Genomic DNA, 16,927 nt, shown 5'->3' with positions numbered 1-16,927 from the left:
AATTATATAAACACTTGCAGTACCTGTATTTATATTTCCCTCTGTTTAAATCAGGGCTGTCCAGCGGATGGCTCTTGAGCCATATATGACTCACTGAACTCCCAAATGTTGCTGTTTTAATTTAGAAGTGGAGTAGCCCATTGAAAGTGTGTAATGGGTTTGAAAAGACTGCAAGGACAGTCTGTAATCTTAGGTAGAAGAAAATAACCAAATTGCAAAAAGGTGTTCTAAGGGTGATCTATGGGTGGTAAAGCATGTTTAATGAGCTCAAACATACTGAAGCTTTATACCTGACCCCAGCACCCCTTTTACATGTGTTCCACCCTCTAGTTGGTGTGGAACAAAATCGATATATAATTTTCAAATCGAAATTCTCTTAAAATGTTATGGCCACAAAACGCAGTGGTTTCCCTATAATAACCCTATACATGTATAGCACACATGTAAATGTCTAGGAGGTTTGTGTATTATTCATTATTTTTTTATTACTATATACTCAAAAGCATTTTCCTCTCTGCCTCAAGGCTTGAGTCATCCTCACCTTGTGGCAAGAAATTGACTTCTGAACGTTTCGTTTTTTTAAATATTTTTCTTGGAGGGCTCTCTCTCTCTGGTGTATGTTTTCTGCATTTGCCACCATTAAGTGCCACATCCATGCATCCTGCTCTGCGTTGTTTGGCTCGATAATTTCCCATTTTAAATTTGAGGCTGTTCTTCCATCCATATGAGCCAGTTATGGAGCCAGGCTCAGTAAGGCACGGATGTTTGCGAATCAAAGCTTCAGACACATTTCCAAATTCTGCATCATCTGGGAAATAAATAATAATAATAAGCCTTGAAACTGTACATTGTAGCAGCAAGTTTCTCTAGTATATCGCGTTTCATATCTCTAGAAATGGCCATGAAAATTCCGTCTCTGAGAAAGGTAAGATTGCCCTGCTGGAGCTGGGATGATGAATGGATCTGGCCATCGGTTTCGTCTCTCTGAGGAAGACTCACACAGAATTTCTGTATCAGATGTGTCAGCTGAAGACAAATCAGAAAAGGACTGCTGGATAATCTTCAAGGTAGCTTTCTCAGGTAACTCTGCAATGTCAGTTAGATTACACAGTTTGTTGTTGAAATCTACATCCTGGTACTGGAGTTGAAAATTTGTGCAGTTTATGTTCTCTACACTTGTGACTATTAAATGTAGAGTAAACATTAGTCTCAAAATTGCAATCTCCCAAAATAACATAAATTTGTAGTAATTCTCAATGTATAACAATTTGTTTAAGAGACCTGCATCGCAATCAAATGTGGCACAGCCACTGTGTTCCTACCACCCGCAGTCAGCCATTTTTGGTTCTAGTTATTATTTGTTTATTTAGCAGACGCCTTTATCCAAGGCGACTTACAAAGACTAGGGTCTGTGAACTATGCATCAACTGCAGAGTCACTTACAATTACGTCTCGCCCGAAAGTCGGAGCACAAGGAGGTTAAGTGACTTGCTCAGTGTCACACGATGAGTCAGTGGCTGAGGTGGGATTTGAACCGGGGACCTCCTAGTTACAAGCCCTTTTCTTTAACCACTGGACCACACAGCCTACAGATTTTTGCCACACAGCCTCAGATATAGCTACCTTACTTCATATTTATTTTTAAAACTGACAAATACACAGGAAAATACACAATACATTAAAGCTACGTCTGGAAAATATGCAGATAGATGCAATAATTAAAAAATGACTTATCAAAGCTCCCGGCTCCAAGTATAATAGTAGGCATAAATATTAGCATATTTTACTTACAAAATAGATATTTGAAAGTCAAAATGTTAACACATCACCTAAACTACAAATCAAAACATAACATAAAGCTCAAAATTAAAAAAAAAAAAAATGTATACCTTACTGCAGTGGAAATTCCTCTTGTTGAAACGTTCTGGAAACTTTCAACTGTCAAATGAGCAGGAGGGGACAAAAAAATAACTGGCACATTGTGCACGTGCGCACGGTTGAGCTGGTAAGCTGTTCATAGCAGGACGTCTATTTAATAAAAGTAAAGTTTACTCAAAGAAATAAAGAATGTTTACTTTTTCAAAAGAAAGTAACACTTTAAATGTAATTAGTTACTAATAAAATTTAAAAATTGAGTTAAATTAACTTCATTTCTAAGAATAAAAGCAACTGTTGGGGTTTATAGTGTGTCTAAATTCATCCATTAACACGCATGTCAGATCTTATTATGTGAACTGTGCTGATCATATGTGAAATAATTATATAATAGGCCCGCATGAGTACATATCACTTAACCACCTTTAATTGCCATTAATTTGACTGTCTGTGAACATGCACTCTTCACTTCTTCACTGGCGGATTTTTTAATTAAACAGTAGGTGCTATTATAGACTAGATAAGCATATTTTCTATTCTATATAAATCAGTGTACATTATTTCACCTGTACAACAGGGAAAACTTGTGTATTTATAATTGTTTTGGAGAGATACAAAGAGGAAACACCAGAAAATATGAAGTATTCTGTTTACATAGCAAGGGTGTATATAAAAGAAAAGAAAGTATGTTTAAGCCAAAATTAAACAAATTTTAAACAAAGTTTTATTTCTGAAAGTAACAGAAAGCCTTTTGGAGTTTTCATTTTTATAAAGTCCCCTTTTTTGTTAATTAAACAATGATGGTTTTTCGATTCTGCAACTATTCAATTAAATACAAACACTGGCCTGAACTGGGATAGGTGCTTTCCTTCTATGATATCATCTTTCAAACATAATACCATCTGCTTATACCAGTGAAGTTAGAGATAACAGAAGTAATAGAGGGCATTAGAATAATACAAAATTGACGAGACAGTTGGAATGTGTTCCACCAAATCAAAAAAAACGTTCCTGTCCACAAAATTCTGCCTTAAATACAGCAATGTGGGGCCGGTTGCACAAAAGGTCTTAAATGCTTTTAAGACCACTTCTTGGACTTAGACTTAAAATTTAAGCCCAAAATAAATAAGACCCGTTACACAAAAAGTCTTAATTCGAGCCTGGTTAAATTTAAGTCATTTTTTAAGCCTCCCTCTCACCAGGCTTAAATGGGAAAAAAAGTATCTGTTGCTATAGAAGCCAACATGGCAGCACCACTGATAGCTTTTGCTGAATTTTTAAATGAAAGTGCATTTCGTAGGGAAAGAGTATTTAAGGACAGACACAATCCCTTAGAGAATTTAAATAACATTGCTGTGTTTGAACGACTGCGTTTCCATAGTGAGGACATATTAACTTTAGTGGAAATGTTAAAAGATGACTTAGAGCCTGCAGCTAACAGAAGCCACAGCATCCCCGCAGTCATTCAAGTTTGTGTGGCAGTTCGTTTCTATGCCACTGGAAGTTTTTTAAATGTTGTTGGAGACTTCACGGGGATTCACAAATCGTCAGCCAGTAGGATTGTCCACCGCGTATCTCAGTCGCTGAAAAGAAAACTGAACCACTTCATTACATTTTCAACAGACCCGTCCAAATTGCGGAAACTTAAAGGAAGGTTTTATGAGGTCGCTGGATTTCAAAATGTTGTGGGTGAGGTTGATGGCACACATATTAAAATTCAGGCTCCATATCAGAATGAGAATATATATGTCAACAGAAAGGGTTATCATTCAATTAACGTACAAATAATTTTGGATCCTAACCTCCTTATTAACAACATTGTAGCGCAGTGGCCAGGCAGCACCCATGACTCAAGAATATTGCTCAACTGTTCAATCCACACCACTTTTGACAGCGGAATTGTGCAGGGCTTTCTTCTTGGGGATAGTGGTTATGCCTTAAAAACGTGGCTTATGATGCCCTATCTCAACCCTCAAAGTCCTGCACAGGCCAATTACAATCAGGCTCATTCCAAAACATGGAACACAGTGGAAAGGTGCATCGGGGTGTGGAAGCGGCGTTTTCACATCCTACACGGAGAGATCCGAATGGCTCCAGATAGGGTGTGTGCAATTATATGTGCAACAGCAGCACTACACAATTTTGCAAGGTATGGATGATTTTTTTTTTTTCAAGTTATATTATGCTGTTTGTCGAATGCAAAGCTGTTTTTTAACTTTCAATTTACAATACGTGCATATATGTTTTAACATGTTTTTGTAGGATATTACTTTACAATTAGAAACATGTATGTATGGCTAGGACATAACTATTCCTTCTTTATTACAGACTACGAAATCTTGGAGACCCTGCAGATTTCCCTCTCCCTGATGACTCAGTACCACAGCAGAGTCAAAGGACTCCTGCTGCAGTTCCACTGAGTCATTAGGATGCCACAGTATTGTATATACGATTTCCCTGCATGGTTCTATAAAAAAAACTTTGAAGTTTATTTATGTATTTATTGTATTTACATAAACAAGATTTATACTGTCTTGAAATTGAGTGATTACCAGATTTTTTTTTCACAAGACTTCCACTAGAACAGAGTGGGATTTTGAATATAGGAATACTACCAATTGGATACATTTTTAATTAAAACGGTATTTGAAAATATAGACACTAACTAACTTAATTTACCTGCTGTTATCATCACCGTGGCATCCTCTATACTCGTCTCTGCACCCACTTCAATTCCATTGAAAATGGGACATGTTTCCCCATAAATATCAATTATTAAAGATGGGAAAAAAAACTGGGAAAGTTTTTCAAAAGGGCCGCCTCCAGTTTTTGGTTTCTTTTTTGAATATTCTTTTTTGGCCTCAGCCAGCAGATTTTTCCATTATTTATTTATTTATTTATTTCATTTACACTGTGATTTACGGCTGGGTTGATGGCATTCACCCATCCAGTAATTTCTTGCCAGGCTTTATTTTTGTCTGAATTTTTTAATGACACCCCTAACCTCCCCAATATTATTTTTTAATAATTACTTCTTCTACAATTGCCAATTTTTCTTCTTCGCTAAAATTATTTTTCTTCACTTTGCTGTCGCCAGCCATTTTCTTTTTTCAAACAGACTCGAAAAAATAAGACCGGCCTTCGTCGCTTAGCAACAGTAGCTGAAGCCCAGTCTTACGTAAGACCTGCTAAGTATTGCTTTGTGCAACAGACTTATCTCAAGGTCTTACGTTAGACCAATTTAGCTGGACTTGAACTAAGTCTTAGACTTAAGTTAAGACTTTTTTTGTGCAACCGGCCCGTGATGTTTCTTCAGGAGCCTGAATTTCATTATGTCATCACTATGGTAACCAACATCAATATGTTATCACATACTGTATGCAATTATTTTTTCTAATCCTTTATTACATACAATGCATGATAAAGATAAACACTTTGTAAATACACACTCACTATGTATGGTTTACATACCCTTCTCAAGGGAATGACAGCAAACAATGGAAGTAACTATGTATTTGTTATTCTAAGGTATACACCTATCTGAAGGTGCCCTGCACTCTTTAGGCATCAATTAAACTACGCCCTCTTGAGAGCAGATTGTAGTCGAGTTGGACTGGCGTTAGTAATGTATGACCAAATGTTCTTGAATACTTTACTCTGAATAATACAACATTTGAGCTTCTGTCTGCTTCTTTCACTCTTACACTGGTAATAATTAATATATTCCACCTTCACACTTTTTCCCCTTAGAATGTTGCCGAGTTAACAAATTATAAGCAGTATACAACATGCATTGTTAAACCCTGCTTGTTAAATGTTACCACCCAGGGAATAGTTCCCATGGTCTATTTAGCTACTTCTAGTTGTATTGTGTGACCTTTGTGTAATCAAAATGCTTTAGCAGACTTTTGTGTATTTTGTATTTATTATTTCCTACATTATGAGCAAACTACTGTAATACCCCCAAGATTATTCTGATAAATTGCAGTTTTCTGAGCTGACTGTGGCTCAAGTAGCCATTTTTGTTTGCATTTGTTTATAGCAGCCAATGTATTATAGGAAATTGCTTTTGCAGTTCGACACATGATGTGACAGTAAAATGTTAGCACAAATATTATCACACTTGTGCAAAACAAACAAACAAACAAACAAACAAACAAAAAACCTTAGGGGCATTAGAATTGTGCATTTAAATCCAATACATTATTCTGATCATTTTTGAAAGTCCATTTGTCTTTTTGTAGCAAGGCTGTTAAATTCAATTTTTGCTAATCTTATTTTGCTTTCTTATTTTGCTGATTTCTGTAGAAAGGTCAGCTTGAAGCTGAATAGAATATTGTTTACATTCCAAAAGACAGAACACAGCATAACCCATTACACAATAAATCTTTCGTATTAGCAAAAACTGCCTCCTTAAACCTCAAATTAATCTGTTTATTTAAACATATCCTGTTGCTATGTGTGTCCTAACAGAAGTATAATTGAGCCACATTACAGGAGTAGCGCATGTAATACACAGTGGAGTAAATTAAAGTGAGCATTTCCTCATTTCCTCTAAAAATAGTTTTGAATGAACTGCAGGGCACATTAGTATGTTGTGCCGTGAGTATGACCATCGTGTCCATGGATTAAATGCAGCATCTCTCCCTGTTATTTACCGGAGTGCAGTATTGATTTCACTCTCCTACCGATGCTTCATCTGACCTCGTCCATGGAGCCCTTCACTACCACTTTCCTCCATATTCAAATAGCATCTTGTCTAAATGAAATGTATAAGAATATCCAGATTCTCTTTACAGTCTCTCTCTCTCTCTCTCTCTCTCTCTCTCTCTCCTTGAGAGTGGGTGCTGTTGTTAGGTTCATGCCTTCTCCTTCCCTTTGACAATTCAATGCTTGTCTTCTTTCTATTCCTTAAGGATATATCTTCAAGTATTGGTCATCCTTGTTAGACAACTTTTTGGGTCTTCCAGTCCTGGGTTTGTCAATTACAGATGATGTTTTTGTGTACTTGTTTGATACTTGTTAGTATTATTATTATTATTATTTATTTCTTAGCAGACACCCTTATCCAGGGTGACTTACAATCGTAAGCAAATACATTTCAAGTGTTACAATACAAGTAATACAATAAGAGCAAGAAATACAATAACTTTTGTTCAAGTGTGACAAACACAATTCAATAATACAGCAGATAATAGTGATAGTTACACCAGGATATGATTAAATACAAAATACTACAGGTTAAACACTTGGCAGATTACAGTATTCTGGAGTACAGGATTAAATGCAGTAAAATAGGGGGCAGATAAGAGCAAAATAAAGCACATTTAAATGAAGGGTGATAGTGTCCCAGGATACAAACAGAGGAGCTCTAACCGAGGAGTTTAAGTGCGCCAAGGTCAGACTGGAAATGACATTAGTAGAGTCACGCGATAAATGTGTAAGGGAGGCAGCACCTGTGTTGAAAACTGGAAGAAAGTGGGCGGCAAAGAAAGCTGTACAAGATGCAAAGGCTGCCATTCGAATTGGTGATATCATGGGGAAAGTTCAGCATGGAAGAGGGGGTCTTGGTTTCAGTTCAGCTCCTCCTACATGGCACAAGGCAGCCCCAGCTCAAAGGAGGAAGCTGGTAGTCAACGAGGTGCAAAAGCAGGAGGAGAGGATGAGGTGTATAAAGGCCATTTCCTAGGCCAAGCAGGGAGAATGGATGAGATGGGAGAGTGTGGAACAACGCAAGATTGGCTGGCAAGACCTATGGTCAATGGAACAGAGCAGGATCAGTTTCCTCATCAGGTCAACATATGATGTTCTCCCATCACCACAGAACCTAAACCTCTGGGTAGGAGAGGATCCCTCATGTCCTTTGTGTTCATCACCTGCAACATTAAGGCACATTTTGACAGGATGTAAGGTGGCTCTTAGGCAAGGACGGTTTACTTGGCGTCATGACCAGGTGCTGCGATGTTTGGCCTTAGCATTGGAAGACAAGCGTAACATGACAAATAAGTTGTCACCTGTTCCATCAAAACATTACACACAAAAGACAACATTCCTCCGCCCAGGAGAGCAACCACCAAGAAAAGGTGTTAAAACCAATCCTCGCCCAGGACAACTGGAAGCTGCTAGAGACTGGAAAATGCTGGCATTATTTTTCCACCTGAGATTGCCACCACTAACCTTCAACCAGATATTGTCTTGTGGTCTGGATCAGCACGCCTTGTTCACCTGGTAGAGTTAACAGTGCCATGGGAGGATGCTGTAGATGAGGCGTATGAGAGGAAGAAACTGCGGTATGCTCAACTAGCCTCTGAAGCGGAACAGCGAGGATGGAGAGTCCGGGTTTACCCAGTGGAAGTGGGTTGTCGAGAATTTGTGGCACACTCTACAACCCGGTTTCTCAGAGACGTCGGATTCAGTGGCCAAGAGTTGCGTCGCACAGTGAAGAACTTATCTGAAGCAGCAGAGAGGAGCAGCAACTGGCTGTGGTTGAGACGGAAAGATTCTGGCTGGGGATCTCAAGCACAATAGAAAGAAAGAAACACTGATGTACAGGTAAGTAAGCTGGGCTGAGTTGAGTGGGGGACGGAGGGGGGTGATGCTGGGACGCCAGAATCACCGTCGAGCCCTCTTGAGGTGTCATGGGCTAGTCGACAAAACACTGAGGATGGAAGGTGCCCACTTGAAAACCCCAGAGATGTACCCTACTTAGCTCAATCCAGACGGTTGTCATGCTGATGCGCCAGGGAGGCAAAATAAGCTGATCCCTGGAGCCAGCATTACACTTCAGCCATTAACACCAGACAGAAGGATATCTACATCATCATATGGAAGGAAACGTAAATGGATGGAGACACATATGGATCACATTAGTTTACTGTAAAGCTACGTCTTAGTTGGTGCTTATCTTGGCGAGAACCGAGTTCTAATCAGCATGAAGTTTTAACATCTACTCTCGTGTAATGGAAATCAGGTGCTGTTTGAAGAGGTGAGTCTTAAGGAGGCGCCGGAATGTGGTCAGGGACTGGGCAGTCTTGACATCTGTAGGAAGGTCATTCCACCACTGCGGAGCAAGGGTGGAGAAGGAGCGGGCTCTGGAGGCAGGGGAGCGTAGCGGAGGTAGATCCAGTCTTCTAGTGCAGGCGGAGCGGAGAGGTCGAGTGGGGGTGTAGGGAGAGATGAGGGTCTGGAGGTAGCTGGGTGCAGTCTGGTCAAGGCATCTGTAGGCTAGTACAAGAGTCTTGAACTGGATGTGAGTGGTGATCTGGAGCCAGTGGAACGAGCGGAGTAGTGGAGTAGCGTGGGCGAAGCGAGGCAGAGAGAACACCAGGCGGGCAGCAGAGTTCTGGATGAGCTGGAGCGGACGGGTGGCGGACGCAGGGAGGCCAGTCAGGAGGGAGTTGCAGTAGTCTAGGCGGGAGAGTACCAGGGCCTGGACCAGGAGCTGGGTAGCACATATATATATATATATATATATATATACACATACTGTGTATATATATATATATATATATATATATATATACAGTGCCTTGCAAAAGTATTCAGACCCCTGACCAATTCTCTCATATTACTGAATTACAAATGTTACATTGAAATTTCGTTCTGTTTGATATTTTATTTTAAAACACTGAAACTCAAAATCAATTATTGTAAGGTGACATTGGTTTTATGTTGGGAAATATTTTTAAGAAAAATAAAAAACTGAAATATCTTGCTTGAAGTTCAATAAAGCCCTTGACACAAACGTTAAAAACAAATACATTTCTCAGAAAAAAAGCAGGATTGTACTTTGCCTAAGAAGAAATGTTCAATTTAGTAACAAAATGGTTCCTTAGGAAGAGACAAGATAACTGAAAGTCTTGCTCCCAAAGGAGCACTTGACTTTAGGAATAGCAGATTTTACAATTGATAAGAGCTTAAAACTGATGGAGCCATGCCAAAGGTTTCAAGTACCAGATGCACTTTTGGCAAAGCACCTTATTCTTGGCATAACCCTTCACCAATTTTGACCCAGAGTTGTATCGGGCACATTTTATTACAATGGCTTTCATTCTTGACATAGTCCCTTAACCAATGTTGAATAAAATGTGATTGATTTCCCCGGGGTTGTTGACAAGAGTAGGTCAGCTAATGATGAAGAGCCTTGTATACAGTGACTCATTAGCTAATCATTGATGTAACCATTGTTTTAGAGAGATGCACTGTAAATTTGCTTAGTAAGTACCGATTATTATTTAAGTTTATCTCTGTATTCAGTCAGGTTAACCCACCTACTATATCTACATTGCTGGCAAGTGGACAGCAGCGATCTTATTGTTTTATTTATTTAAAGCATGCCTTGCCAGAGGAAAAAAACAAAACAAAACGCAATTAGATTAAGCATCTATTTTCATTCGCTTTCTCGGGGATACACAGGGTAGACACAAAGGTTACCATGTCGTTTTTTTAGCCATAGCATTTAGATGAGTGGCCATGTTATATCCCCCTAGTAAAAGTTACAATAAAATAGCACAAAACACACACACAAAAAAACAAAACACGGACAATTCACACTTGACAAATACCAGTTACTATCAGAAAACACAGAGTATATGGTACAGGTTTGAGTAGGGTGTTATTTAACTCTTGTTGGAAGGCCTGTAACACAAGGGAGTGTACAGGACTCCTCCAACAAGCAAAATAAATCTTTAGCACATTGAAATCCATTAAGCAATTTGTGTTTTTAAAATAGGTGACAGGTACACTGTTTTTCTTGTATGATTGTCCTGTTATTGTTAATATTATAAGGGTACAGACCTGCAAAACTCTGGCACAAGTGATTTTCTGAAATTGTTAATCTATTAATGCAAAATGCTGCGCTAATAATCTGACTGGAGTAAAAACTTGAATACTTGCCCTAAACTATTGTATTTGTCATAGGAGAGTGGCTGCATGCTATATATATATATATATATATATATATATATATATATATATATATATATATATATATATATATATATGAAAGATGTACTATATGTAGAAATACATAAGAACGGTAGTAAAAGTACATAAAAACAGTAGCCAAAATACAATATTGGGCACTGCCTAATTCAGGCACTGTAACAGCTGACATATCATGGCAATCAGCACATCCACAGCTTAAACCAGTTATTGAAACGGAATCTATAAAAACTATCGAAGAGATTCAGCAGCTATTTTGACATATTATAATAGCTTCTTCACAAACTACCCCAACAAGATGGTTACACAATTAAATATTTGTTTTCTAATTACAGTTTGCAGCTTCTAGTAAGCATCCTGGCTAAAAGAAATTAGACTGCAGCACCTTTTATTTTTCATAGAAATAAGTGAACCTCTTGTAAAACTCATTCATTTTATAGAGAGGAAATCGAATGTGGTGCCGTGTTGTCAGAGCTACTTTATTGTCATCATTTACAAAGGTCATCTGAATTAATTGACGCCTTACCATATGAATTGTTAAGCTGCTGGCTTTCTGACAGATTTACAATAATGCAGAAGCCTTCCAATCCACATGAAACCTTTTCATTTTGCTTATGTGAAGAAAAGACACACTAATTCCATAAAAGGCAGATCCATAAATTCAGTGGATAGGCAAATGTGCTGTGTGCTATTATCTTAAGAAAACTTCTATCAGCGCACCAGGATAGCTTGCATGGAATATTAATTCAGCAGTTGGAAAGAAAAAAAAAAAATACAGGAGGGAGGAAAATAATTCCTACTGCTGCTGGTGTGTTTAGTTAGACAAATGGTAAATGATATAATCAAAAAAACATGCCTTTGTTAAATGCAATACCAGTTGGATAACTAGATTCTTCCTCTTTTACTGCTTCAAGCTTGTTAAAAAGAGCTAGGCAGGTAACTGGAATGCATTTCTAATAGTGGGCTTATGAGGCTGATACTAAATACTGTGCTAATCCAAATGGATAAACCAAAGGAACTGACAGTTCAACATCTACAGTTCAACAGTATTCAAAGCAATAGCCTCCAAATAACCGAACAAAAAAGATGTGTTATTGTTAAAGTGTGATGCCTTGAAGTATTCAGGCTCATTTTGGCATAAACTAGCTAGTATATATTTTTCAAACAAACATTTTGACATTCTCGAACACCTACTGGCATATTTTACAGAGGTGTATTTAAACTAAACAAAACAAAGGTAGTGCAACTTTACTGCATCCCTGATCTAATATCATAGAATAGCAGATGACTAAAATATGCATACTGTGAATAAGCAATTGTGTTAAAATAAGACCAACATATAAGAGGTCTTGCCATCAGCCAGTTAATTATGAAAGAATCTGAGAAGCATCACATCGCTACTATATGGTATTAACAAAAGACCCTTAGTTCTACTGAATTCCAACCCTTTTAGTGTCATTTCTGCCTGCTGCATGTCCTGATTAGAATGGGGGTTCTTGAAAAAACAAACAAAAAAAAAACACACACACATTTCCCACCAACCTGCAGAGTCGCAGCCTGGCACAAATTCAATATGTGTGCTGGAGATATGCTCATCCAGCCTGTGCTGGGTGGTTTGGGGCCGTGACGTAAAACCCAAGGAGTAATATAGCCCTTCTTTTATCGTCTAACCTTCAACTTCTGTTTTGGTATTTTGGGTAGTGTTTTTAATTGGTACTTCATTCATAATTCAGTTCATTTAGCTCTTGATTATTCATTCCAGTGCAGAACTAAAAAAAAAAAAACAACTCTGTTTCCCTTTGAAACTCCTAAATATTTATTGCTTACTGTAGATTAAGAAATAATGGTATGCATTAAAAGAGCAACAGTAGTGTAACACAAGTGCCATGATATACCTTGTGTCGATCCTAACAGACTCTAACCTATATACTGTATATGTATGTATGTATATATGTATATAGTACAAACAACACATAACTATATTATAAAAAAACCTTTATTCCCCGCACTGAAGTAAATGTCTTTCAATAATCACAGAGTAACAGCAATTGATAAAAACAAAGAAGTGTAAATTGAAAAAAGGAGAAAAAAATGCAAACTATATATACAAAAATCACCAGCAATTCAAACTTACCTGCATACTTTAGTTACTTGGTCTAAATTATCTGCTGTGTCTCTGTTCAGTAAGATCCCTTCAGTGCTTCCATCCATAGAGCAGAGCTGTAGACAGCTTGTGTGTTAAAGAGTACAGTACATACAATATATCCTTCTTTTCAGAGCAAGAGAGAAAACGGCTTGCTTACAGCAACAACCCACGTTCCACTTGCCAGAGATATGCTACTGACTGCCAAAGGCTCACAATCCAGTGCAAGGAACCGTGGCTAGCTCTTTTTATTTCCTCCTCCTCTTTTCCACAGTGGTTAGTGGTGCATCATTTACCCGATCAGCTGTCACATTGACATGGTGCTGCCTGCTCAGCGGTCATTAATAACTGAACACCTTCCACTCCCCAGAGAAGAGCCAATAGCTCGAGTGCTGAGGTAGAGTGCTTGCAGCTGCAACAGTCTGGTTGGCTGAGCCAGCCTGTCTGTTAAATGATACTGCTGCTTAGGGATAGAAAGAAAAAAGAAAGAACGCATACATTATGTTTCTATTAGTTCTCCCATCCTTGTTTTGGACTCTAAAGATTTTTTAAGACAATATTGAACAAAACATTGTCTATCTGTTTACTACAGTCTTTAATTAACACTTTTACCGGATACTAAATTTACAGGCTTCATGAGCATTCAGTAAACTCGGCCCACAGTCGTAATGCATTTGTGCCGAGTACACATTGTTATATAGGTCTGGGTTATCTAAAACGTACGTCTAACTTGTTCTAATTTATAATGTTTATGTTTGTTGCTGTTCCACGGGCTTTAAATTAAAACACATAAATCCTGTGTGTGTTTCCTGTCCGCACAGTTTGGATTTATGTTTTGCATGGTCTGTATTTTGCACTCCAATTTTGAGCAAATAGATGTAAACGGGTTCTTTGACACTTTTGTAGTCCCCTTGGAAGAACTACTAGCAGAATGTACAGTATGCATAATTCTTCAGTAATACATGGTTTGCTGTTATAGCAACTCCAAAAATTTCTGTATCTTTGTTTTGCTACTGGATGTAACAATAATCCTACTGGTATTAAGCTGTCTTAGTTAATGCTACAAATATGCATCCTTGAACTATTTTTATAATTCACTTTGGACTGTTTTGCTCCACAAATATGTTTTTTTTTTTTTTTTACAGTATATGGTGCTTACATAGTTATATGTTATATAAAAGCCATTGAGCTGTGCAAAACACATGAGTTTTTAAAGTCTTTCTACACACAATATAATTCATATCATTGATTACTTCCTAAGTTTCCACATCATGTAAAATCAACAATGTTGTACATCCTTCTAGAGCAGTGGTCTCCAACCCTGGTCCTGGAGAGCCCCTCTCCAGCAGGTTTTATAGGTGTATTTACATTATCAATGTCTAAAGATCTGGAACACCTGTTAATCTTGACTAATTAAGCCAATAACTGGTTCAATTAAGTAACTGAGAGATTGGTTGAAACGAAAACCAGCAGCCACAGTAGCTCTCCAGGGCTAGGTTTGGAGACCCCTGTTCTAGAGAATGTATCCAACACCTATGAGTTTGTAACTTCAATTTTGGAACTGTAACACTGCACAACTGTTAAATAGATTGCACCATACATTATTGGCAGGGTTTGCAGTGGGTTCAATCCCAGGTGGGGGACACTGCTGCTGTACCCTTGAGCAAGGTACTTTACCTAGATTTCTCCAGTAAAAACCCAACTGTATAAATGGATAATTGTATGTAAAAAATAATGTGATATCTGTATAATGTGAAATAATGTGATATCTTGTAACAATTGTAAGTTGCCCTGGGTAAGGGCATCTGCTAAGAAATAAAAAATAATAATAATAATTAGCATCCAGTTGCATCGTCTTTGATCGTTAATCACAAACTGAATGATGAATATGGTCAGTATGGATAAGAATATGCACATAGCAGTCTCCATTCCTGTTTTACACAAAGTAAACATATCTGTTACATTATTCAATTATATTATTGTTTTATGATATGCACCACTGTTCATTAGACCCTGCCAAAATAACATTTGTATTTTTTGGACTAATTACACAACCAGGTTGCATGTTCATTAAAGTGTTATGTAAGCAATAATACATGACAGGGTGTGTTATCGTCATGTCATACCAGACCTCTGGTGTGGTGAAGCACGAGGTGAAACAAAGTACTCTTGACATACCAGATAAATGGTATATTACAATCACTGCACATCTCGAGTGTTTTATTTCCTTACAAAAACCATGCTCTGTATGACAAACCTTTGTTTATTCTCAGCACCTGTCCTCCAGGCTCTCACGATCAGCGCATCAGATTAACTCAGAGGGCAGAAACAGGCAGGCTGGCTGCTGGCAGGCTGTTGGCTGGCCTGCTGGCTGGGTGTCATTCATAGTAAACACAAACACACCTGCTAACTGCATTTTAATACACGCAGTCACTGTGCTGTTGTTTAGTTGAATACTTCTTGCACTGACTTCAAAATCTGAACCAAGTTGTGTTTCTTTGCATACAAGATCTCTTCCTTATTATAGTCCATCGCAACCATGTTCAACCCAAGTGTTGGGATCCACTGATCGGGTTCAAACCTGGAGCTCCACAGGATCTCTTACTGCAGCCAATCAGATCGACGTTTTAAAGAAAAGGCATTGATTATACAATTGATTAACTGTTTAATGTTATCCGATTCCATGATTTTCTGTCAGTGTTTGACTAAATAAAAATTAATTTTTAAGTGGCTTGTAGTTCTTAACCTGCACCAATGACGGCAAAATTAACTTTTAAAAGGTGTTGATCCAGACACACTTTAATCTTGATCTTGATTAGAATGCACAGCCAGCCAATCTCTGAGCTCCAATGTCAGTGTATGAACCGTGTATAAATCCTGTAATTTTTTTGTTCTGATTGGTTATGGTAATACTGGTTAACACCATGCAACTATCCCTGTGCTTTGCACAGAATAGAAAACATAACTTTTGTTTTTCAGATATATGTACATCAAAAAGATCAGTGAGTTACAGTACATGTTTTCGAAATTAGTTTCAGCAATGCCTGCCTCCAAGATATTCACTGAAGAATCACTAATTGGTTACATTGTATTATTGTTATCGTACGTTTGGCTTTTATACTCAGTTAAAAATGCTATTCCTAATAAGAACGAATACCAAAAAATGTCCCGGTGTAGATCAATTGAACAGTTCCAATTTCTTCACAATGAAATTGTTGAGAAAAATAACACTAATGATTAGTGTAATACAAATATAACAATACACATATACTTTGCTCTGTGCACAAGTGATTTTCTTGCATCCTATTGTCAGCAAGTTTAATAATGAAAAAAGTGTTGTTTCCTAACAACTTTACCAATTATTTTTGTTGTTAGCATTAGTTAACCGTTGTACCAGCATTGCTCCAGGCACATCACTGACTCATTTCCTGCCTGTGAAGTGTCTGGGTCACCTTCATTTTAATGCAATTAAATGGGAAAACCGGTAGAGGTGATACCAGGAAAGTCTTTGAAACGTTACAATTGCAGTACTGGATTTCACTAGTGTTAAAATCAAATGTGGCTTTTTGAGGACTTCAATACTGTATAACTGGAAGCTCTGAAGAGTAATGATGATCCTTCTTGATCCCACCATCGCCTTTCAGCCTGCAATCTCTATACAACTGCTTCTGTTGATCTAGATTTACTGCCCAAACGTCATGTGTTTTTTTGGTTTGCTTTGATTTTCTAAGCAGATAAACAGTCCAATCAAACTATTCTTATCATATCAAAACAAACAAACATAAATGACAGCATGGGAGAGGAGGAGTGGGGAGGGGTGTGAACTAGATCACAGAAATTCAACTGTGATTCACTAAACAAAATTATTAAACTTAAACAAAGCCTAGTTTTCTATTTCTGTGTGTTGGTTTTGTTAGCCTGACATAAATTCATAAATAAATCTGCAGCTGCCATCAAGCATAAAGG

At 37.8% G+C, this 16,927-nt stretch overlaps 2 protein-coding genes across 2 annotated transcripts in view; one reads left to right on the top strand and one right to left on the bottom strand.

The window, feature by feature from the left end:
• Positions 1 to 13,292, bottom strand: part of LOC117415613 (leucine-rich repeat neuronal protein 3-like) — a 29,919-nt gene extending 16,627 nt beyond the window's left edge. The window contains exon 1 of the mRNA XM_058985784.1: positions 12,953 to 13,292. The gene's annotated coding sequence lies outside the window, so the exon portion shown is untranslated. The remainder of the gene's footprint in view (positions 1 to 12,952) is intronic.
• LOC117419704 (putative nuclease HARBI1) lies at positions 3,120 to 4,303 on the top strand. The gene is made up of 2 exons (XM_034032716.1): positions 3,120 to 4,024; positions 4,204 to 4,303. The coding sequence occupies exons 1-2, from the start codon at positions 3,120 to 3,122 to the stop codon at positions 4,301 to 4,303; spliced, it is 1,005 nt and encodes a 334-aa protein (XP_033888607.1).
• Positions 13,293 to 16,927: the final 3,635 nt, after the last annotated feature.

Source organism: Acipenser ruthenus, chromosome 14 (genome assembly GCF_902713425.1).
Source record: "Acipenser ruthenus chromosome 14, fAciRut3.2 maternal haplotype, whole genome shotgun sequence".
In the NCBI taxonomy this organism is placed as follows: Eukaryota; Metazoa; Chordata; class Actinopteri; order Acipenseriformes; family Acipenseridae; genus Acipenser; species Acipenser ruthenus.
The sequence above is the reverse complement of the archived record's forward strand: the minus strand, read 5'-3'. Positions and strand labels throughout refer to the sequence as shown.

Excerpts from the sequence above, each read along its gene's own strand:
- LOC117419704 (XM_034032716.1), top strand. The coding sequence starts at position 3,120 with ATGGCAGCACCACTGATAGCTTTTGCTGAATTTTTAAATGAAAGTGCA. Across the intron at positions 4,025-4,203 it reads GCACTACACAATTTTGCAAG|ACTACGAAATCTTGGAGACC; the intron begins GTATGGATGATT and ends TCTTTATTACAG.